The sequence below is a fragment of the Lynx rufus genome, unplaced genomic scaffold, assembly GCF_022079265.1.
Source record: "Lynx rufus isolate CCGP_SWC_20201006 ecotype Redwood Valley unplaced genomic scaffold, mLynRuf1.p SCAF_27, whole genome shotgun sequence".
NCBI lineage: Eukaryota > Metazoa > Chordata > Mammalia > Carnivora > Felidae > Lynx > Lynx rufus.
This window is the reverse complement of record NW_025814842.1, coordinates 15197434-15221774: the sequence shown is the minus strand read 5'-3', so window position 1 is coordinate 15221774 and position 24341 is coordinate 15197434. Positions and strand designations below refer to the sequence as shown.

Below are 24341 nucleotides of genomic sequence, written 5' to 3'. Positions count from 1 at the left end.
CACCCCCATCTCCAAATTGATGTGCACAGAGCCTGCCTGCTGATAGTGTCCTGCATTCATTCAGTGTGGCTGCTGGCTGCCGTTGTATTTTCTCAGGCTCTCATTTGCCGTTTGACGCCAGGAATTCATGGATTAATGAATCTGAGGCTATCTATAATTTCCACCCAGATCCATCACGTAGATTTAATTCTAAGTATGTGTTACTCTCAGATCTTGTTCCCTTTCCAGCCTGCTTATTTACTAGTTTTCAGATGTGAGAGTACTTCCTTTCAAAATGTAATGTCTGAGGATTTGTGGTCTGGAAAAGAGGGCAGAAACCCCTTTCTCCCTGTTCCTTCCTGCTGTGCACAACCCTGGAACCCTGGGAAACAAAAACCAGATGAGAACTTTGAAAGGTGGTAAGAGGAAGGCTGCCTGGTTTGAGACCCCAGGAGTGGAGGGGCAGTACAGCAGCAGGATGTTTTACATCTCCCATCTCTGAGCGCAACTCAAACCCCATGTTTCCTAATCCTTAATCTTGCAACAGAAAACCACCTAAGGAGTCTCATTTATTCCCAGTATGGAACGAGAGTCCCTCCAACAGGATCGGGCAGGCCCAGTACCACTGCCAAGGAGATCAGCTGGGAGTCCCACTAACAGGAAGTGGCTAGCACAAGTGGTCTCCATTCCTGTTGGACCTGAAATTCTGCTTTCCTGTTAAGAGATACGAGGGTGGCCAAGTGAAAGTGGAAAGAGAGAGATCCCTTCCCACCACCTACTTTTCCAACAAGTGACCTGACTTGTGAAATGCTTTCCATCCCTGCAGGGCCTGAGGCTTCCTTTCCCAATGGAGAGAGAACATGGTGGCTGGGTGGCCCTGGCAAGTGGCATCAGTGGGGAAGTGGTCTAGCTGGGGAAGCCTCTTTGTCCCTGTGAGCCTAAGATTCCCTCTCCCACTCAATTCCTGGGGTTGTCGGGGGCAATCACGGAGGAACTTTGCTGCATGAGCAGCCTACCCTGGGAAGCCAGCTGACCTGGCCTCCTCACTCCTTCGAGACCTCCCAGCGAGCCATCCTAGAGGAACCCCTTCTACCTCTGCAGATGGTAACAGCAGAGATCAGTGAGTGGGATCCCAAGCAAAGTTACACAGCAAAGGTTTGGAAAATTAAACTTTGACACTGGAACCACAGCACACAAAAGACCTGTATGCTCAGGTGACTGCCTCCTGAAATAAAGTAATTAAATAGGATCTAGAGTCCCCTGACATAGTAGACAGAATGTCTAGAATGCAATAAAAATCACCTGTCATACCGAGAACCAAGAAAATCACAACTTGAACGAGAAAAGATAATGAACTGATACCAACACCAGATGAATCAGATGATGGAATAATCTGACAAGGATTTTAAAGCAGCTGTCATACAGGTGCTTCAGCAGTCAGTTACAAATTCTCTGGAAACAAATGAAAAATAAAAAATCCCAGCAAAGAAATGGAAATTATAAAAAGAACCAAGGGGGAATTTTAAAATTGAAAAACACAGTAACAAATAAAAAACCAAATGGGCTCAGTAGTAGAGTGGAGATGATAGAGGATAGATAGCATCAGTGGCCTCACTAGATCAACAGAATGATCTGTAAACAGGTCAATAGAATTTACCCCCTCTGAACAACAAAGAGCACAAACCCCAAGTGGGATAAAACGAAAGAAATCCACACCAAGACCTCTTAGAATTAATGGATCTGAAAAGTAAAAAAGAAAAAATCGTGACAGATGCTAGCGATAAATGATGTAGTAATGTTAATTTGGCACCAGATTTCTCATCTGAATTCATGGAGGCCAGAGGGAGGCGGTACGGTTTTCAAATGTTGTAAGAGAAGAGCTGGCGACCATTAATTCTGTATCTGGCCATGCTGTCCTTCCAGAATGAAGATTAAGTACAGACATGCATGCAAGAGAACAAAGAATTTGTTGTTGGCTGATCTGCTCTTAAAAACTGACTAAACGAAGTTCTTCTAACCTACTGAAATGATAGAAGAAAGATTATTAGAGCAGCAGGAAGTCAGAAAGAATGATGGGAAGATCAGAAATATGGGTCCATGCAGCAGATGATAATTTTTCTCATGATTCTTATAAATCGCATTTGATGATTGAAACAAAAATTAAGATACCATGTAATACTCAGGGCAAAAACATTTAATTTATTTTTGGGACAGAGAGAGACAGAGCATGAACGGGGGAGGGGCAGAGAGAGAGGGAGACACAGAATCGGAAACAGGCTCCGAGCCATCAGCCCAGAGCCTGACGCGGGGCTCGAACTCACGGACCGCGAGATCGTGACCTGGCTGAAGTCGGACGCTTAACCGACTGCGCCACCCAGGCGCCCCTGAAAAAACATTTAATTTAAAAGAGGGAAAGTTAGCGGTGCCTGGGTGGCTCAGTCAGTTAAGCATCTAACTTCAGCTCAAGTCATGATTCTCAGTTCATGTCAGCTCTGCTGACAGCTCAGAGCCCGGAGCCTGCTTCGGATTCTGTGTCTCCCTCTCTCTCTGACCCTTCCCTGCTCGCACTCTGTCTCTCTCTCTCAAAAATAAATAAACATTAAGAAAATTAAAAAAAAATAAAAGAAGGAAAGTTAAAGGGACTTGAATGGAAGTGATGTTTCCATACTTCACTTGAGGTATAAAATGTTAATACCAGCAGACTATAATAAGTCATGTATATATGTAAATATACTACACATACAGTATATACATGTCACGTATATGTATGTAACACTCAGAATAACCACTGCAAACACTATACAAAGAGCTACAAACAACTACAAATATTTACAAAAGGATACGCCAAAAAACAAGTTAAATTAAGATGTAATCCCAAAACATGTTTACGTAACCTGCAGGAAATCAAGAAAGAGTAACAGGTATGAGAATGAGAGGAAACAAGCAGGAAGCATAAGAAAATAGCAGACTTAAGGGCTAGTGTATCAGTAATTGCTTCAAATACAATTCTAAGTGTACCAATCAAGTGATAGCTATTGGCAAAATAGTCCTGTAAAAAAAACAGGACTCCAAGATATGATGTCTGTGAGAAGCTCCCTTCAAATTTTGTGACATGGGTGGGTTGAGTAAAATGATAGAAAGCCATATACCATGCTGACAATAATCCAAAAAGCAGGTTTGCCTGTGTAAATATCAGGTTAAGTTGACCTCAGAGCAAAGACACTTTCTCTAGAGACAGAGAATGACATTTCTTTTTTTTTTTTTTTTTTAATTTTTTTTTTCCCAACGTTTATTTATTTTTGGGACAGAGAGAGACAGAGCATGAATGGGGGAGGGGCAGAGAGAGAGGGAGACACAGAACCGGAAACAGGCTCCAGGCTCTGAGCCATCAGCCCAGAGCCCGACGCGGGGCTCGAACTCACGGACCGCGAGATCGTGACCTGGCTGAAGTCGGACGCTTAACCGACTGCGCCACCCAGGCGCCCCGAGAATGACATTTCATAATGATTAAATGATAATCCATACTAAGTGAGTATATACCAAACATTGGAGGCTCAAAACTGACCTAGTTGAATGGAGAAATTTATAAAAATAAAACTTCACAGTTCTTGTTGGGGGCACTAACCCCCTCTCAACCTCTGCTGGAACTACTTGACTAAAAATCACAAGATTCTAGAAAATCTGAGCAACATAGTTGATTAATAGGATCTAATTGACAGATAAAGAATATACCATGCAGCAACAGCAGAATACATATTTTTTCAAGTGCCTTTGGAACATTGACCAGGACAGACCATGTTCTAGGCCATTGAACAATCTCAACGAGTTTACAAGAATTGAAATCATATAGTTGTTCCCTGACCATAATGGACAAGCTAGAAGTTAATAGAATCGAAAGGTAAATCTCTAACTATATAGAAATTAAACTAACTCCCTTCCTTCCTTCCTTCCTTCCTTCCTTCCTTCCTTCCTTCCTTCCTTCCTTCTCTTTTCTCTTTCTTTCTTTCTTTCTAATAATAATAATAATAATAATAATAATATTGGTTTCAGGAGTAGAATTTAGTGATTCATCGTTTACATATAATACCCACTGCTCATCCCATCAAGTGTCTTCCTTAATAGCAATGACCCATTTAACCCATTCCCTCTACCCACCTCCCCTCCAGCAATTCTCAGTTCTCTGTATTTAAGAGTCCCTTATGGTTTGTCTCCCTCTCTGTTTTTATCTTATTTTTCCTCCCTTCTACTGTGTTCATCTGTTTTGTTTCTTAAATTCGACATATGAGTGAAATCATACAATATTTGTCTTTCTCTGACTTATTTTGCTTAGGATAATACACTCTAGTTCCATCCATGTTGTTCTAAATGGCAAGATTTCTGTAATATTACATTGTGTATATACACCACATCTTCTTTATCCATTCATCAGTTGGTGGACATTTGGGCTCTTTCCATAATTTGGTTGTTGATAATACTGCTATAAACATTGGGATGCATGTGCCCCTTCGAATCAGCTTTTTTGTATCCTTTGGGTAAATACCTAGTAGTGCAATTGCTGGGTTGTAGGTAGTTCTATTATTTTTTAAAATTAATTTATTTTTTAAATCTACATCCAAGTTAGCCTATATAGTGCAACAATGATTCCAGGAGTAGATTCCTTAATGCTGCTTACCCATTTAGCCCATCCCCCCCGACAACCCCTCCAGCAACCCTCTGTTTGATCTCTATATTTAAGAGTCTCATATGTTTTGTCTGCCACCCTGTTTTTATATTATTTTTGCTTCCTTTCCCTTATGTTCATCTATTTAGTATCTTAGATTCCTCATATGAGTGAAGTCATATGATATTTATCTTTCTCTGACTAGTTTTTTAATACCCTCTAGTTCTATCCAAGTAGTTGCAAATGGCAAAATTTCATTCTTTTTGATTTCCGAGTAATACTCCATTGTATATCTATACCACATCTTCTTTATCCATTCACCCGTTGATGGATGTTTGGGCTCTTTCCATACTTTGGCTATTGTCGATAGCGCTGCTATAAACATTGGGGTGCATGTGCCCCTTTGAAACAGCACACCTGTATCCCTTCAATAGATACCCAGTAGTGCAATTGCTGGGTCGTAGTTCTATTTTTAATTTTTTAAGGAACCTCCATACTGTTTTCTAGAGTGCCTGCACCAGCTTGCATTCCCACCAGCAATGCAAAAGAGATCCTCTTTCTCCACATCCTTGCCAACATCTGTTGTTGCCTGAGTTGTTAATGTTAGCCATGCTGACAGGTGTGAGGTTGCATCTCACTGTGGTTTTGGTTTGTATTTCCCTGATGATGAGCTATGTGGAGCGTTTTTCATGTGTCAGTTGGCCATCTGGATGTCTTCTTTGGAGAAGTGTCTATTCATGTGTTTTGCCCATTTCTTCACTGGATTATTTGATTTTTGGGTGTTGAGTTTTAGAAGTTCTCTATAGATTTTGGATACTAAACCTTTATCTGATATGTCATTTGCAAATATCTTCTCCCATTCCGTTGGTTGCCTTTTAGTTTTGCTGATTGTTTCCTTTGGTGTGCAGAAGGTTTTTATTTTGATGAGGTCCCAAATAGTTCATTTTTGCTTTTGTTTCCCTTGCCTCCAGAGACGTGTTGAGTAAGAAGTTGCTGTGGCTGAGGTCAAAGTGGTTTTTGCCTGCTTTGTCCTCGAGGATTTTGATGGCTTCCCATCTTATTTTGAGTTTATTTTTGTGTATGGTGTAAGAAAGTGATCCTGGTTCATTTTTCTGCACTTTGCTGTCCAGTTTTCCCAGCACTATTTGCTGAGGAGACTGTCTTTATCCCATTAGATATTCTTGCCCGCTTTGTCAAAGATTAGTTGGCCATGTGTTTGTGGGTCCATTTCTGGGTTCTCTATTCTGTTCCATTGATCTGAGTGTCTGTTTTTGTGCCAGTACCATACATACTCTCTTGATTACAGCTTTGTAATACAGCTTGAAGTCTGGGATTGTGATGCGTCCAGATTTGGTTTTCTTTTTCAGGATTGCTTTTGGTATTTGGAGTCTTTTCTGGTTCCATACAAATTTGAGGATTGTTTGTTCGTGTTCCCCTTTCTCTGCATCCTCTCCAACCTCTGTTGTTTTTTGAGTTTAATTAACACATTTCTAAATAAACCCTGGGTCAAAGAAGAAGTCTCAAAAGAAAAGGAAAAAAAACCAAAACATACAGCTGAATGGTAATAAAAACAAAACAAACTGTACGTGGGTTGTAGCTCAAGCAGTGCTCATAGGGAAATTTACAGCAGTAAATGCTTACATTAGAAATGAGGCAAGATATCAGATCAGAAATCAATGAAAATCTAAGTGTAAATGTAAATAAAAATCTAAATGTAAATCTAAATAAATGTTGTTTCATTAGAGGACTCAGTACAGCAAAATGTCAGTTTTCCCCAAATTGATCTATAGGTTTAATGTAATTCCTATTAAAATCCCAGTAAGGTTTTTGTAGAAATAGAAGAGCCTAAACAGTGTTGAGGAAGAAGAAGAAAATGGGAGGAATCCTACATCCTGATATTATAGCTTACCGTATCAGACCCACAGATTGACAGAACAGGTTAGAGATCCCAGAAGGAAACCCACAAACATGCCTAAACGACTTTTTACAAAGGTGCAAAAGCAATTCCTTGGAGGAAGGATAACCTTTTCAACAAATGTTGGGATAATTAGACATCCACAGGCAGAAAACCACCACCAAAATGCACACACCTGAAGTACCTGCACACATACACGCGTTGCTTTTAAACTTCACATCTTACATAAAAATTAACTGAACGTGGGCCATGAACTACAGTAAATAAAGTAAAACTATACAACTTTTAGAAAAAAAAAACAGTTTTAAAATTTTAAGTTTATTTATTTTCAGAGAGACAGCGTGAGTGGTGGAGGGCAGAGAGAGAGAGGGAGAGAGAGAGAATCAGTATGGGGCTTGAACTCAGTTGGGAGATCATGACCTGAGCCCAAACCCCGAGTCGGATGCTCAACTAACTGAGCCACCCAGGTGCCCCAGAAAAAAAGCGTTTTTAAAAGAGAAACATGTCATCCCTCTTCTCACATGACTCTGTCTCTCTTATCCTTTTATCCTTTCATCACTACTTCAGTGCTGTTTGGACATCACACCTCTGGGAAGTTGTCACTTGTCCGGTGAGGCTGGCTGGGTCAGTCATCCATCTCTCAGGCTCTCGTAATACCTTACTGGACATTTGTCTTTTCTCTGCTTGCCCTGCCCGGCATCTGGGTCTTTTCATGTTTGGGGAATTCCCTTTTGGATTAGCTTTGTTTAGGGCAGGGGCCCATTGCCTGCTTCAGAAGTTAAGGAGGAGAGATACTGTTTGCTGGTACCATGTGCTGGCAGCGGGGGTGTAACAGTATCATCAAGGCTGGTCATTCTCTTTGCCCAAGACTTTGAGTGTGGAGTGAGAGACAGAAGGGCTGGGACATGGAGGGTTCATTCTTGGGCTCGTGGCAGAGGCATCTCCATTTCAGGGGTGGTCGTGGTCATGGTAGCCACAGAGCGGTGGCGTTTACAGTAGATGGCTTCTGAGGGATTGAGGGGTGGTCCTGTGGCCAGCCGTCCTTCGTTCCCGCCTTTCTAAAGATTCTGTGATCTGTGGGGTCCTTTTAACAAATCCCTTTTCTTTAGCCAGAGTCCGTTTCTGTTGCTTGCAAAAGAATCTTGATTGATTCAATCACCCTAGCATAATAGTATTGCACGTTTTGCCTGTTTACTTGCCATTTCCTCCTCAAACTAGATCATGGTTGGGGCTCTGTCTTGTTCATTATTGTACATTCAACACACGGCATGCTTCAGGTATATTAACCTTTCAGTAAATAATGAAATGTGCAGGTCTTCAACCTTGTTTTCCCATTGGCCTGATATTTAGTGGTAATTATGCTGTGATTTTGGCATTTAGTGGGCTTTTATTTTTAGTTTTCAGTGCTGTTTGCAAGATCTGAATGTTTTGTTTGCCTTCTGGATATTTTATTGGCAACTTGGAAGAGAATTTGTAGTTATCTTGAACAATATTTTTCCTTCGCTCCTTAGTTTTCCTAATCCAAGTACCAAATGTGATGGACTGGAGTACGCTTTTCTATTAGGAAAAAATAAAATAAAAGACTTTGTGATTAACCAACATAATAATCAAGCTGGTAGATTTTTTTTATAACTTTCTTTCATTGTGGATAGCATCATAACGTTAGAGCACACTGATGTTGTAGCGTATACACAGACATACACACATGCACAGGCACACATATGGGCTCCTTGTGTCTCCTCATTTTTCCTGTTGTTAATTCCATCATATTTCAGTCACAGTTGAGATGAGGCAACATCTCCATTATCTTGGATGACTTCATTTTGCCTGGATGACTTTGTTTTGCCTCTCTAATGGAGAATACCTTTGATTGTACCTCCTTAGCACTCTTCCCCTTTCCTCCAATAATATGAGCCAACTCACCATGATCTTTTTTGCGTAGCCTCCTCACAGGTTTCACTTTTACCGAAATCAGGCCTATCTTGCAGAGTTTCTAGATGGATTTTTCTGATGACATCTGAAAAAGCTTGATAATATCTTGTGATTCCAACTCTAAGTTTATCTTACAGTATTTCTTCAAATTATTTATTCTTACTAGACTCACCGCAGTTTTACCACTCACATATTAAATCGTGTCCTTTTTGGGGGAAAATCTGTCTCTTAACACACATGCCACTTGTCCCCTCAGCAGTTTCAGTATGTTCAAGTTCCACCATTCAGTTGACATAGAATATGCTCTAGGACGCATTCCCTTACTCACTCTCCCTTTCTCAAAGCAGAGATACTCTTTCTTAGGAGTGCTACTCCCCTCTAGGAGCCTGTCTTATCTATCCCTTGGTATTACATATTATTGTACTAATACTATCTGAAGCGGTTGAATGGATTTGAAAATGAAAGCATCAGTGCCATCTTCTCTATAGGGCTTTCAGAGTTAATGGATCATAGGTTTATTTCTTTTTTTTTTTTTTTCATAGGTTTATTTCATTGGGTTTTAGAAAATTTAAAGCACCATCAAAACACTATAATGTTAATTTTCTGCATCATGCGGATACCGTAGGGGCATTTATGGTTATGAAATGCACCCTTTTTTCTTAAAAATGATGCCTTGGCGTTTTCTTTGCCTTGAGGGTTTTATTCAAATTATCATTTGTTTTTTACTTTTGCAGTCGATGCTCCGAGGGAGAGGAGGTTGCTACAAACATACATTCTATGGTATCGAAAGCCATCGTTGCATGGAAACTACCCCAAGCTTGGCATGTGCAAATAAATGTGTCTTCTGTTGGCGGTAAGTAAAAATGAATGGCTGTGGTGACTGAATCCGTAACCATCTGTAATAATCAGTTTCTGTTCAGCCTTTCATTCAAATTTACCTAAAGCTCTGCTGGTTTTAGAAGTAATCCCCATTTCCTTTTCTAATATTATATATTTACGCATTTGTTTTTCCTCAACCAGTTTTGTCAGGGATTTGCCAAGTTTTTGTCTTTTTGAAGACATAGATTTTAGCTTTGTGAATCCTTTGCATCATAGCTTTGTTATCTTGTTCAGTAGTCTATTTTTTTTTTTGTTTTACTCCCCTGTTCTTTTTCTAACTTAAATTAGACTGTTAGCTCATTAATATTCAGTCTTCTATAAATCCTTAATCAGGAATATTCATCTAAGTACTTCTTCAGCTATGTTCCATAGATTTTGATTAGTTAATTATTTTTCAATTATTTTTTTAATTTGAATATAGTTGACACACACAGTAGATTCAGGTGTGCGATACAGTGATTCAGCAAGTTTATACCTTATGCTGTGTTTACAAGCATAACTCTCGTCCGTCACCATACAGCATTGTTACAATGCGCTTGAATGTTATTTCCTTGTCTGCACCTTTTATTTTTGTGACTTATTCATTCCGTAAGTGGAAGCCAGTATCTATCACTCTCCTTCACCCATTTTGCCCATCCCTTATTCCTCTCCTCTCTGACAACCTAAATCAGTTTGTTCTCTGTATTTATAGCTCTGATTCTTTTTGTTTGTATCTTTGTTTATTCATTTGTTTTGTTTTTAGATGCTACACATAAATGAAATCATATATGGCCTTTGTCTGTCTCTGCCTGCCTTATTTCACGTAGCATGATACCCTGGAGGTCCGTCCAAGTTGTAGCACACGGCGGCACCTCATTCTTTTTGGTGGTTGAGTAATATTCCACTGTACGTATACACCACATCTTCTTTATCCAAGTGTCTGTTGATGGACACTTGGGCTGCTTCCATATTGTGGCTGTTGTAAATAATGCTGCAATAAAGTGGGGTGAATGTATCTTCTCATTTCCTTTGGGTAAATACTCAGTAGTGGAATTATTGAATCATATGGTAATTTTATTGATAATTTTTTAAAGAATCTCCACACTGTTTTCCCCAGTGGCTGTAGCAATTTACATTCCCAACAACTGTGCACAAGAGTTCCTTTTTCTCCACACCCTCACAAATGCTTGTTATTTCCTGTCTTTTTTACTCTAGCTATTCTGACAGGTAGGAGGTGATATCTCATTGTGATGTTGATTTGCATTTCCTTGATGCTTGGTGATGTTGAGCATTTTTTTATGTGTCTGTTGGCCATCTGGATGTCTTCTTTTAAAAACTGCCCATTCAGGCCCTGTGCCCATTTTAAATCAGATTATTTGCTTTTTGGTGTTGAGTTGTACACGTTCTTTGTATGTTTTGGATACTAACCCCTTATCAGAAGATATTTACAAACTTCTTCTCCCATTTAGTAGTTGCCTTTTAGTTTTGTTGATTGTTTCCTTTGCTGTGCAGAAGGTTTTTTTTTTTTCTTTTCTTTTTTTTGCTGTAGTCCCAGTAGTTTAATTTTGCTTTTGTTAACCTCACTTGGGGAGACATATCTAGAAAAATGTTGTTATGGCTGATGTCAAAGAAATTACTGCCTATGCTGTCTTCTAGGAATTTTTTATGGTTTCAGGTCTCACATTTAGGTTTTTAATTCATTTTGAGTTTCTTTTTGTTTATGGTGTTAGAAAGTGATCCAGGGGCGCCTGGGTGGCGCAGTCGGTTAAGCGTCCGACTTCAGCCAGGTCACGATCTCGCGGTCCGTGAGTTCGAGCCCCGTGTTGGGCTCTGGGCTGATGGCTCAGAGCCTGGAGCCTGTTTCCGATTCTGTGTCTCCCTCTCTCTCTGCCCCTCCCCCGTTCATGCTCTGTCTCTCTCTGTCCCAAAAAATAAATAAACGTTGAAAAAAAAAAATTAAAAAAAAAAAAAAAAAAAAAAAAGAAAGTGATCCAGGGGCGCCTGGGTGGCTCAGTCGGTTAAGTGGCCGACTTCGGCTCAGGTCATGATCTCACGGTCTGTGAGTTCAAGCCCCGCTTCGGGCTCTGTGCTGCCAGCTCAGAGCCTGGAGCCTGTTTCAGATTCTGTGTCTCCCTCTCTCTGACCCTCCCCTGTTCATGCTCTGTCTCTCCCTGTCTCAAAAATAAATAAAATGTTAAAAAAATTAAAAAAAAAATAGAAAGTGATCCAGATTCATTCTTTTGCACGTGGCTGTCCAGTTTTCCCAGCACCATTTATTGAGGACACTGTCCTTTTCTCATTGTATGTTCTTTCCTCCTTTGTCATAGATTAACTGACCATTGAAGCCTGGGTTTGTTTCTGGACTCTCTATCATGTTCCATTGAGCTATGTGTCTATTTTCGTGTCTGTACTGTTTTGATTACTGCAGCTTTGTAGTACATCTTGAAATCTGGAATTGTGATACCTCTAGCTTTTTTCTTTTCTCTCAAGATTATTTTGGGTATTTGGGTCTTTTGAGGTTCCATATAAATTCCATATAAGTTTTATAGTTCCATATAAATTTTATAATTATTTGTTCTAGTTCTGTGAAAAATGCTGTTGGTATTATATTGAATCTGTAGATAGCTTTGGATAGTATGGACATTCTGACAATATTAGTGCTTCTAACCCATGAGCATGGGATGCCTTCCCATTTGTTTGTGTCATCTTCAATTTCTTTCATAAGTGTTTTATGGTTTTCAGAGTACAGGTCTTTCACCTCCTTGGTTAAGTTTATTCCTGCGTATTTTATTCTTTTTGGTACCATTGTAAATGGGATTGTTTTGTTAATTTCTCTTTCTGCTACTGTGTTACTAGTGTGTAGAAGCAGCCAATTTCTGGGTATTAATTTTGTATCCTGTGACTTGATTACTTAATTTTATTATTCAATTGTAAATATTTTCTAATTTATATTATGGCTTCCAAAGACATATTTAGAAAAATTACACATAAATTAGATTTGGGAGATAATATTTTTGTTTTTAAATTTCAACCAAATTGGAGGCACCTGGGTGGCTCATTTTGTTAAACATCTGACTCTTGATTTTGGCTTAGGTCATGATCTCAAGGTTTGTGAGTTCAAGCCCTGCATTGGGCTCTGTGCTGACAGCATGGAGCCTGCTTGGGATTCTCTTTGCTTCACTGCCCCTCTCCCTACTGACATGTGTGCATGCACACACATGCTCTTTCTCTCTCTCTCAAAATAAATAAACTTAAAAAGAAACTCAACCAAATTATAGCATGTGATTTTTAATACAAGTTATTTAAAATTTACTGAGAAGTACTATATGTCTAGTAGAAATGGTTAGTGTTTATAAATTTATCATGTACTAGTGAAAACAGGGTACTTTTTTCTTAAGTTTATTCATTTATTTTGAGAGAGAGCGAGCAAGTGTGAGTGGGGGAGGGGCAGAGAGAGAATCCCAAGCAGTTGTAGAGCCTGACAGGGGCGCTGAAACTCATGAATGGTGAGATCATGACCTGAGGTGGAATCAAGAGTTGGATGCTCAACTGACTGAGCCACCCAGGCACCTCAAAAGAGGGTATTTTTAATTGTTGGGTAATAAAACAGCAATGAAATTTATTTTATATAACTGATTACTTGTCTTATCATTATTTAGTCATCCTCTTTATCCATAATAATGCCTTTTTGCTTTAAAGTCTACGCTTTGTGATATTAATATAACGATACTAAATTTCTTTTGATTACTAATTCTTGCCCAGTCTTTCTTTTTTTTTCCTTCATGTAACTTCAATCATTGTGCATGCTTATATTTTAGGTGGGCTACTTATAAACAAGTGTTTGGCTGGATAAACTTTTAAAAATCCACTTTATTGAAGCTTTGTTTACGTACAGTGAAATGCATTTGTTTAAAATTTTTAAAAAATGTTTTATTTATTTTTGAGAGAGAGAGAGAGAGTGTGTGGAAATTGGGGAGGGAGGGAGGGAGAGAGAGAGAGAGAGAGAGAGAGAGAGAGAATGAATGAATCTGAAGCAGGCTCCAGGCTCTGAGCCATCAGCACAGAGCCCGATGTGGGACTGGGACCCATGAACTGTGAGATCAAGACCTGAGCCGAAGTTGGTCACTTAACCTACTAAACCACCCAGGCTCCCTGAAATGCATTTGTTTAAAAGATATAGTTCAGTGAGTTTTGGTATATGTGTACATCTGTGTGACTGTGACCACGATCAAGATGAAGGACATTTTCTGGGCACCTGGGTGGCTCAGTTAGTTAAGTGTCGGACTTTTGGCTTTGGCCCAGGTCATGATCTCATGATTCGTGAGTTCAAGCCCCATGTTGGGCTCTGTGCTGGCAGTGTGAAGCCTGCTTGGGATTCTCTGTCCCCCTGTCTCTCTGCCCCTCTCCCATTTGCAGGCACACATGCTCTCTGTCTCTCAAAAATAAATAGATAAACATCTAAAAATACATATTAAAAAAAAGATGAAGGACATTTACGTTAGTCCTGGAGGTTCCCTTGTGCTCTGCCTCCCAGTTAATTTCTCTCGTCTTATCCTAGCACCAGGCAAATTGATTTTCTTTCTGACAATATGTGTTAGGTTGCTTTTTTCTATAGAGTTGCTTAAAAATGGAATCATTCGGTATGCATTTTTGTGTCTGGTTTCTTTCTTTCTTTCTTTTTTTTTTACACATTCATTTACTTTATTTTTTTAATATGAAATTTATTGTTAAATTGGTTTCTATACAACACCCAGTGCTCATCCTAACAGATGCCCTCCTCAATGCCCATCACCCACCCTCCCCTCCCTCCAAACCCCCACCAACCCTCAGTTTATTCTCAGTTTTTAAGAGTCTCTTATGGTTTGGCTGTCTCCCTCTCTAACTTTTTCTTTTTCCCTTCCCTTCCCCCATGGTCTTCTGTTAAGTTTCTCAGGGTATCCACATAAGAGTGAAAACATATGGTATCTCTCTTTCTCTGTATGACTTATTTCAGTTAGCCTAACACTCTCCAGTTCCATCCACGTTGCTACAAAAGGCCATATTTCATTCTTTCTCATTGCCACGTAGTATTCCATTGTGTATATAAACCACAATTTCTTTATCCATTCATCAGTTGATGGACATTTAGGCTCTTACCATCATTTGGCTATTGTTGAGAGTGCTGCTATAAACATTGGGGTACAAGTGCCCCTATGCATCAGCACTCCTGTATCCCTTGGGTAAATTCCTAGCAGTGCTATTGCTGGATCATAGGGTAGATCTATTTTTAATTTTTGAGGAACCTCCACACTGTTTTCCAGAGTGGCTGCACCAGTTTGCATTCCCACCAGGAATGCAGGAGAGTTCCCGTTTCTCCACATCCTCTCCAGCATCTATAGTCTCCTGATTTGTTCATTTTGGCCACTCTGACTGGCATGAGGTTATATCCCAGTGTGGTTTTGATTCACATCTCCCCGATGAGGAGTGACATTGAGCATCTTTTCATGTGCCTGTTGGCCGGATGTCTTCTTTAGAGAAGTGTCTATTCATGTCTTCTGCCCATTTCTTCACTGGATTATTTGTTTTCTGGGTGTGGAGTTTGGTGAGTTCTTTATAGATTTTGGATACTAGCCCTTTGTCCAATATATCATTTGCAAATATCTTTTCCCATTCCGTCGGTTGCCTTTTAGCTTTGTTGATTGTTCCTTTTTGGTGCAGAAGCTTTTTATCTTGATGAGGTCCCGATAGTTCATTTTTGCTTTTAATTCCCTTGCCTTTGGAGATATGTCGAGTAAGAAATTGCTGCGGCTGAGGTCAGAGAGGTTTTTCCCTGCTTTCTCCTCCAGTGTTTTGATGGTTTCCTGTCTCGCATTCAATTCCTTTATCCATTTTGAATTTATTTTTGTGAATGGTGTAAGAAAGTGGTCTAGTTTCATTCTTCTGCATGTTGCTGTCTAGTTCTCCCAGCACCATTTGTTAAAGAGACTGTCTTTTTTCCATTGGATATTTTTTCCTGCTTTGTCAAAGATTAGTTGGCCATACTTTTGCGGGTCCAATTCTGGAGTCTCTATTCTATTCCATTGGTCTATGTGTCTGTTTTTGTGCCAATGCCATGCTGTCTTGATGATTACAGCTTTGTAGTAGAGGCTAAAGTCTGGGATTGTGATGCCTCCTGCTTTGGTCTTCTTCTTCACTATTACTTTGGCTAATTCGGAGTCTTTTGTGGTTCCATACAAATTTAGGATTGCTTGTTCTAGCTTCGAGAAGAATGCTGGTGCAATTTTGATTGGGATTGCATTGGGTAGTATTGACATTTTAACAATATTTTGTGTCTGGCTTCTTTTGTCACACGTTTTTGAGATTCATTCATGTTGTTATATACATCAGTAATTTTTTTCCTTTTATTGCTGAAGCACACAGTCTATTGTATGGTTATATCACAGTTTGTTTCTCCATTCATCTGTAGTTGAATATTTGATTTGTTTCCAGGTTTTGACTGGATTATAAACCTCCTGTGAACATTAGTGTATAAGTCTTTTATAGACCAATATTTTCTTTATAATATTTATTTATTTTTTGAGAGAGAGAGCGAGTGTGCACGCATGTGCGATCAGAGGAGGGGCAGAGAGAGACGGAAACACAGAAGCAGACTCTAGGCCCTGAGCTGTCAGCACAAGATTATGACCTGAGCTGAAGTTGAATGCTTAACCCAGTGAGCCACCCAGGTGCCCCTATAGACCAATATTTTCACTTGTATATGGAATTGATGGATTTTTTTTTAAAGTTTTTCATGTTTATTTACTTTTAAGAGAGAGAGACAGCACGAGCAGGGGAGGGGCAGAGAGAGAGGGAGACACAGAATTCAAAGTAGGTTCCAGACTCTGAGCTGTCAGCACAGAGCCCGACATGGAGCTCGAACCCACGAGCCATGAGACTGTGACCTGAGCCGAAATCCTATGCCTAACTGAACCACGCAGGTGCCCCTGGAATTGCTGGATTTTTAGAAGTCTGTTTGGAGTTTAGTTGGTCTTATTGTGATTGTTGATATTGATAAATATTGATAAATTAATAAATTAACGAATATTTACTTTAATTCTCTCGTTTTGTGATTTGTGTTTACCTTGCTTTTCTACATTTTATTGTCTTTTTCTTTTTAAGACTACTTTAATGCTAAGGTATCATGGTAGGTGTTTTGTTATAGGAAGCTCTTTTATTTATCTTGCTGGAAATTCAAGGTGTTGAATTCAAATGTCTTTAAGCCAACTACAGTCCCTCATATGTAGAATTCAATCTTTTAAAGTTGGAAATTTTAAGCAAAAGAAAATGTCTAAATTGCAGAAATCTTTTGTGCTTGCTACTAATCCATTTTTCTCTTTCACTAACACCTGTTTGCTTTTCACCACCTCAATTCTCTGCTGGCTGATGTCTCCATTGCAGTTCGTTTTGTTATGATAGCTAGTGACTTCTTTACTATCAAATCGAATAGAGGTGACTTAATTCTCTCAACTGAACTCCAGGAAAACATGCTAGAAAACAAGGATCTCTACTTCTATTGGATTCAGACACACCTGTCTTTTCTCTGTTTTCTCCCAGCCCTTTGACAGTTACTTTTTAATTTCCCCTTTTAGCTCTTTGGCTTATTGTTGACCTGATGAATTCTTTCTGATTCTACCCTTGGCTTTCTTTTGTTGCTCTATGTTATAATGGGAGGGGTAGTAAACCATCTCTGTGGCTTCATTAAATACCTGGAGTTTGACACCTTTCTATTCTTTATCTCTAGCCCGTCTCCTTTCTGAGTTTTCATCCTTGGTTTGCAGTTGCCTGTTGGATATATTGCCTCAGATGATCCACAAGTACTTTAAGTCCCGTTTGTCCACAGTGGAATCTATTATACTGTTAACCTCTTCATACTATTTTGGTAATGGCACCATTAGTTATCCAGTGGCTTAGCTTGAAAAGTTCTTCTTCCTCTAACTCACTATATCCATTTGTATACTTAATTCTAGAGTCTCAATATTTCATTCTTTAGCAACCAGAATGATTTAATACTTTCCAGTCTATGCCATTTCTTGATTTATCTATCATATTGTTACAAGACCTATAATTCTTCTCTTGAGAAAAGGTTTTATATCATTGGTCATAAAAGTAATCCATGTTTATTGTACAAACTTTTGGAAAATACCAAAAAGTATAAAGAGAAACAACTATCTATAATTCCAGAATCCAGACAAATCATAGTTAACACTTTACAGTATTTGCCTTCATTCTTTTTTTCCTGGGTCTTCTCACTTTTTTAAAAATGTGGTTGAAATCATTCTCTAATTTGTTTTACATCCTTTTTTAGTCTTTAAAATAAGACTCTTGTTCTATCATTAAAATCTTATAGGCATAAACTTTTTGTTTTAAAATAATTCTAGGGGTACTTGGGTGGCTTTAGCTAGTTAAGCATCCAACTTCGGCTCAGATTCATGAGTTTGAGCCCCACATCAGACTCTGCTCATAGCTCAGAGCCTAGAGCCTGCTTTGGATTCTGTGTCTCCCTTTCTCTCTACGCCTAACCCACTCGTGCTCTGTCTCTCTCTCCCTCAAAAATGAATAAACATTACAATTTTTTAAAAAATAATTCTCGGTGTGATGTGTCTGGGTGGCTCAGTTGGTTAAGCATCCAAATTCAGTTCAGGTCATGATCTTGCGGTTCGTGGGTTCAAGCCCTGAGTCGGGCTCTGTGCTGAGCTCAGAGCCTGGAATCTGCTTCTGACCCTGTGCTCTGTCTCTCTCTGCCCCTCTCCACTCATGCTCTCTGAAAAATAAACATTAAAAAAATTAATTACAGATTTGCAGAAGAGTTACAAAGATTGTAGGGTTTCTGTATATCTTTCACCTAATGTTCCCTGATGTTAAGAAAGACCTTACTTAACTCTGGAACAATGATCAAAACCAAGAAATTAATATTGATGCAATACTATTAATGAAACTGGAAACTATTTGAGTTTCTTCAGCCTTCCCACTAATGGTCTTTCAGGATTCAGTTTGGGATCCCACATCACATTGAGTTGTTATGTCTCTTTAGTTTTCTCTAGTCTGCCATAGTTCTTTCCTTGTTCTTCATGATTTCGACACCTTTGAAAAGTTTTGGTCAGATATTTTGTCTAATGTTTTCTCATGGTTAAAGTGAAATTATGGATTTGGGGAAGACTACCATAGAGGGAATGTGATCTTTCCAGCAGGTCTTATTAAGGGCTATATGATATCAATATGTCCTAATACTGGTGTTGTTAACCTTTATCATTTAATTAAGGTAGCGTTTGCCAGGCTTTCAAGTGTAATGTTCCACCTTAAAATTGATTTCTTCTTTGTAAGTAATAAATATTTTGATAAGATACTTTGAGCCTATGCAAATATGCTGTTTCTCTGTAAGCATTTGCCCACTAAATATTTCATTCGTTTATGGATTTTTGCCTGCATCAAATTGTTGCTTTGGCGTTCTAATGTTTATTTTTTATTTCCTTTTTTTTTTTTAACATATAATGGAATTCTTCTGTGAGGAAGCATCATTTCTCCCCCATTTTAAAATTTATATTATATTAGTTTGGACTCAAGGATACTTATTCCTTTGGTTATAATCCAATACTATTATTATTTACTACTCATATTTTTCTAGCTTTGGCCATTAAGAGTTCTGTTGGGTTGACTTCTGTGGCTTTTCTTTCATTTAAAACACTGTGTGTTATATGACTCCAGAAGAAGTTTCAGGCTCAATTTGTGTTTTCCCTGACCAGCCTTGGAATCAACCACTTCTCTAAGGAGCCTTAGTTTCCCTTATTGAAGAATGATATTTAAAGTCTAAAATTTGGATGCTTGCTATGTTCACTGTTATTGAGGTGTTAGTGCTTCCAGGCCTTCTCAGGAGATAGAAGTAGAAAATACATGTATGTGTGTATATCTGTCTGTGTATATTAAAATACGGAACCATGAATTTGTACTGATACCTTCAACTCCTATCAGCATCACAGAGCTCATTCTGGCATACCCTTATTTTGTAACTTTTTTCTTGGGCAGTAAGAACCTGGCCTGGCTGTTTTCAACTACAACATATTAATGTCAATTATAGTTATATGCATGTGAAGGACTTTTAGAATTGCAAACTGACACTTTGGGAGAAATAAATTTATTTTAGGATGGCTTTTTCTGGCTTTGTTATGAGGATGATGCTAATCTCATAGAATGAGTTAGGAAGTGTTCCCTCCTCTTTTATTTTTTGGAAAAGTTTGAGAAGAATTGGTGTTGATTCTTTGAATCCTTAGAGGAATTCACCAGTAAAACCTGTATTGGGGCTTTTCTTTGCAGGGAGTTTTTACTTACTGATTCACTTAACTTTACTTGTCATAAGTTGGTTTAAATTTTCCATTTCTACATGAGTCAGTTTTGGGAACTTGTATATTTCTAAGAATTTGTTCATTTTGTCTAGTTTATCTAATTTGTTGGCATATAGTTGTTTATAGTCTTTTCATAATCCTCTTTGTTTCTGTAAGGTTGGTAGTGAGGTGTTAATTTTCATTTCCGAATTTACTAATTTGAGTCTTTTTTTTTTCAATCTAGGTAAAGGTTTGTCAGTGTTGTTGATCTTTGCAAGAACCAGTTTTTGGGCTCACTGATTTTTCTCTAATGTTTTTGTTTCTATTCTGATCTTTATGATATCCTTCCTTTTGCTGCCTTGAACTTCATTTGCTTTTCTTTTTTCTAGTATTTTATGGTATATAGTTAGGTAATTGATTTTTTTTTTTTAACGTAGGTGTTTATAGCTATACATTTCCCTCTGAGCACTGTTTTAGCTACATTCCATTCATCTCTTAAGTATTTTGTAATATCTCTATGTTTTCTTCTTTGATCCATTGCTTGTTTAAAAGTGTTATGTTTAATTTCCACACATTAATATTTCAGTTTTCTCTCTGTTCTTCATTTCTGATTTTATGCCATTGTGGTTGAAGCAAATAATTCGTATGATTTCAGTCTTTTAAAGTTCATTGACACTATTTTTTTGGTCTAAAATATGGTACAACTTAGAAAATGTGCTATGTACACTTGAAAAAAATGTGTATTCTGATGTTTTTGGGTATATTGTTTTGTTTATGTCATAGGTATTTTTGGTTTATCATATTGTTCAAATGTACTATTTCTTTATTGATCTTCTGCCTAGTTCTGTCCGTTATTTAAAATGTGGATTTGAATTTTATAATTATTAATTTAGAGCTGTATTTTCTCCTTAGCTTATAAATTTCTGCTTCATATATTTTGGTGTTCTTTTATTAAGTATGTATTTTGTTATAATTGTTAACATGTTCTTGATGGATTAACCGGTTTATCAATATATAATGTTCTTTGTCTTTTGTAGCAGTTTTTGACTTAAAGTCTATTTTGGGGGCGCCTGGGTGGCGCAGTCGGTTGAGGGTCCGACTTCAGCCAGGTCACGATCTCGCGGTCCGTGAGTTCGAGCCCCGCCTCCGGCTCTGGGCTGATGGCTCGGAGCCTGGAGCCTGTTTCTGATTCTGTGTCTCCCTCTCTCTCTGCCCCTACCCCGTTCATGCTCTGTCTCTCTCTGTCCCAAAAATAAATAAAAACGTTGAGAAAAAAAAAAAATTTAAAGTCTATTTTGTGTTATATTAGTATAGCTGCCTCAGCTCTCTTTTGGTTACTATTTGTACTAAATGTTTTTTCCTCCTTTCACTTCTATTTGTGTCTTTGGATCTAAAGTGAATCTCTTGTAGGCAGCATATTGTTAGACTTTTTTTTTAAGTTTATTTATTTATTGTGAGAGAGTTGGTGGGGGAGGGCAGAAAGAGAGAGAGAGAGAGAGAGAGAGAGAGAGAGAGAGAATCCCAATCAGGCTCCACACTATCAGTGCAGAGCCCTAAGCAGGGCTCTAACTCACGAATTGATAGATCATGACCTGAGCTGAAACCAAGAGTCAGACACTTAACTGACTGAGCCACCCAGGCGCCCCTAGATTTTTTTTTTTAAATCCATTTGCCAATCACTGGCTTTTTTTTTTTTTTTAAATGTTTATTTTTAAGAGAGAGACAGAGTGTGAGCGGGAGAGGGGCAGAGAGAGAGAGAGAGGGAGACACAGAATCCAGAGCAGGCTGCAGGCTCTGAGCTGTTGGCATAGAGCATGATGCGGGACTCAAACTCATGAACTGCGAGATCATGATCTGAGCTGAAGTCAGATGTTTACCCAGCTGAGCCACCCAGGCGCCCCAATCTCTGGCTTTTAATTAGAGAATTTGATCCATTCACTTTTGCTCTTTGTTTTTATAAGTTTTTAATCTTTTTGGCTGCACACTTTATTACTGCCTTCTCTTGTGTTTGATTTTTTTGTTGTGTACAATTTGACATAACACAATTTGTTGTGTACAGTGTTTCCCTTTCTGTACATTTTTTAGTTATTTTCTTGGTTATTCCCCTCGGGATTAAAACTAACCTCTTAGACTTATAACACTCTACATTTAATTTTCTTTATTTGTGGTAGTTCTATAAAGTTGGCACGAATCCTGCATTAGCAAATACTAAACTGTGACTTTTAGGAGAAATAAAGGATTAGGTTCTTGCACTCCTCTTGGCACAACATATTTGCCATCTTATCAGCACATAACTTTGTTTTATGTGTGTTTCTGTTTAAAGATGCCTTATTTTATATATACTGTTGATTCATTAACATTGAACTTACGGCCAACAGCACTGTAATTCACGCCTCAATGAAGCTTACCTAACGCACGTATTTTCCCTGCAAGGCACATCACACCTAAGAACACTACACGGCACTTTAGCAGTGTGCTTGGAGACTATTTTAAATAGTAGCATCACTAACAAACAGCACAAAGTGCAGAAAATGGGGCATTAAGTTGACTGCCAAAAGAACACTGTTTGCAGTACAAGAGCTTAAACAAGGCAAAGAGAACATTGCCTTGTTTGACCTCAGTTGGGAGTGTGTGTACTATGCAACTCAAATTTTTTGCTGCTGAGTGGCCACGAATGACCACAAATATGCCTCAAATATCGATTTTGGGGTTACACATAAAGTTTAGCAAGTAGGTGATTTTGCAAATATGGAATCAGCAAATAGTGAGGATTGACTTTATTTTGAACTATGACCACCCTTGGTTCAACTGTATTCAAAAACTTTGTTCATACAGAGCTTCATTCCCGTTCTTTTATGTTGTTGTCAAAAATTACGACTTTATGCATTGTGTGCTCATTAACATACATTTGTGATTATTGTTATATACATTTGTCTTTTAAATTGTATAGGAAAAAAAGAGGAATTAGAATCCAAAAGTGCGGTAATACAGACTTCTGTATTTGCCTGTGTAATAACCTTTATGTTGTTCTGTATTTCTTTGTTTGGTGCATGTCTGTCTAGAGTCCTGTCATTTCTGCTTCAGGGACTGCCTTTAGCATTTCTTGTAGTACAGGTCTTAATATTTCCTTTGGTTTTGAAGAATAGCTTTGCCAGATAGAGAATTCCTGGCTAACATTTTTTTTCCTTTTAGCATTTTAAATATGTCATCCCACTGCGTCCTGACCTTGATTGTTTCTGCTGAGAAATTGACTGTTAATCTTACTGAGAATCCCTTATGTGTGATGAGTGTCTTCTCTTGCTTCCTTCAAGATTCTTGAATCCTTTGTTTTTCAGCAGTTTGATGAACTGCTGTGTCTTGGTGTGGATTTTTTGAATGTATTCTGCTTGAGTTCATTGAGCTTGTTGGATGTGTAAATTCATGTCTTTAATTTGGGAAGTTGTTACATTATTTTTTCACATATTCTTTCTGCCCCTTTTTCCCTTTCCTCTCCTTCTGGGACTTCCATTAAACATATGTTGGTATTCTTGTTTTTTTTTTTTTAATGTTTATTATTTATTAGAGAGAGAGAGAGAGAGACAGAGAGAGAGAGGCAGAGACAGAGAATAAGCAGGGGAGGGGCAGAGAGAGAGGGAGACACAGAATCCAAAGGAGGCTCCAGGCTCTGAGCTGTCAGCACAGAGCCCAATGCGGGGCTCAAACCCATAAACAGTGAGGTCATGACCTGAGCAGAAGTTGGATGCCTAACTGAATAAGCCACCCAGGCGCCTTGTATGTTGGTATTCTTGATGGTTGTCCCACAGGTCTTGTAAGGCTGCGTGCACTTTTCTTCACACTTTTTTTTTTCCAGTTCCTCAGATTGGATAATTGACATATCTTCAAATTTACTGATTCTTTCTTCTCAAAGCCTGTTCAATCTGCTGTTGCAGCCCTCTGCTGAATTTTTTGTTATACTTTTCAGTACTAGAACTTCTTTTTGGTTTCTTTTTATCATTTGTATTTCTTAATTTATTGTCAGCATCTGTTGAGATCTTTCTCCTGGTTTTCTTCAGCTCTTTGACCATGGTTTCCTTTGGCTCTTTGAGCATGTTTAAGACAGGTGACTTAGTCTTTTTCTAGTAAGTATAATGTTTGTGCTTCTTTAAGGAGAGTTTTTGTTAATTTCTCCTGTGAGTGGTCCATACTTTTCTTGTTTCTTCGTATGCTTTGTAATGTTTTATTGACAACTGACATTTTGGATATTATGATGTGCTAACTCTGAAAATCAGATTCTTCCCATTCTTCAGGTTTTTGTTGCTTGCTCTGGGTTTTAGTTGTTTGTTTAGTGAGTTTCTAGACTATTTTTATATAGACTTTATTCTATGTTGTGTATTGTCTGTGAAGCCTTTGTTTTAGTGGCCAGGAAATGTGTTGACAGAGATTTCCTTGAGCACATGGAGTCAAAGAAAAAAAGAGGAATCCCGCCCCCAGTCTTTGCAGATAGATTCTGTGTTAGGGCATTCCTTCAAAGCTTGGCCAGGCTATTTATTGACAACTCTGTCTTTGCCTTCACTGCCTGCATGTGCTGAGCCTGAAAATCAGATGTAGGTGAAAGTTTAGTGTCTTTTCAGGGCTTTTCCTAGAATGCATTGTATCCTCGGTGTGGTTCAGGCTTCTTTTATTC

General features: G+C 38.5%; 1 protein-coding gene across 1 annotated transcript in view; it reads left to right on the top strand.

Annotated features, from left to right (window-relative positions):
* LOC124519297 (S-adenosyl-L-methionine-dependent tRNA 4-demethylwyosine synthase TYW1) overlaps window positions 1-24341 on the top strand; it is a 213882-nt gene that overhangs the window by 66597 nt on the left and 122944 nt on the right. Inside the window, exon 10 of the mRNA XM_047089449.1 lies at window positions 9221-9339. Coding sequence (XP_046945405.1) covers window positions 9221-9339 — 119 coding nt within the window. The remainder of the gene's footprint in view (window positions 1-9220; window positions 9340-24341) is intronic.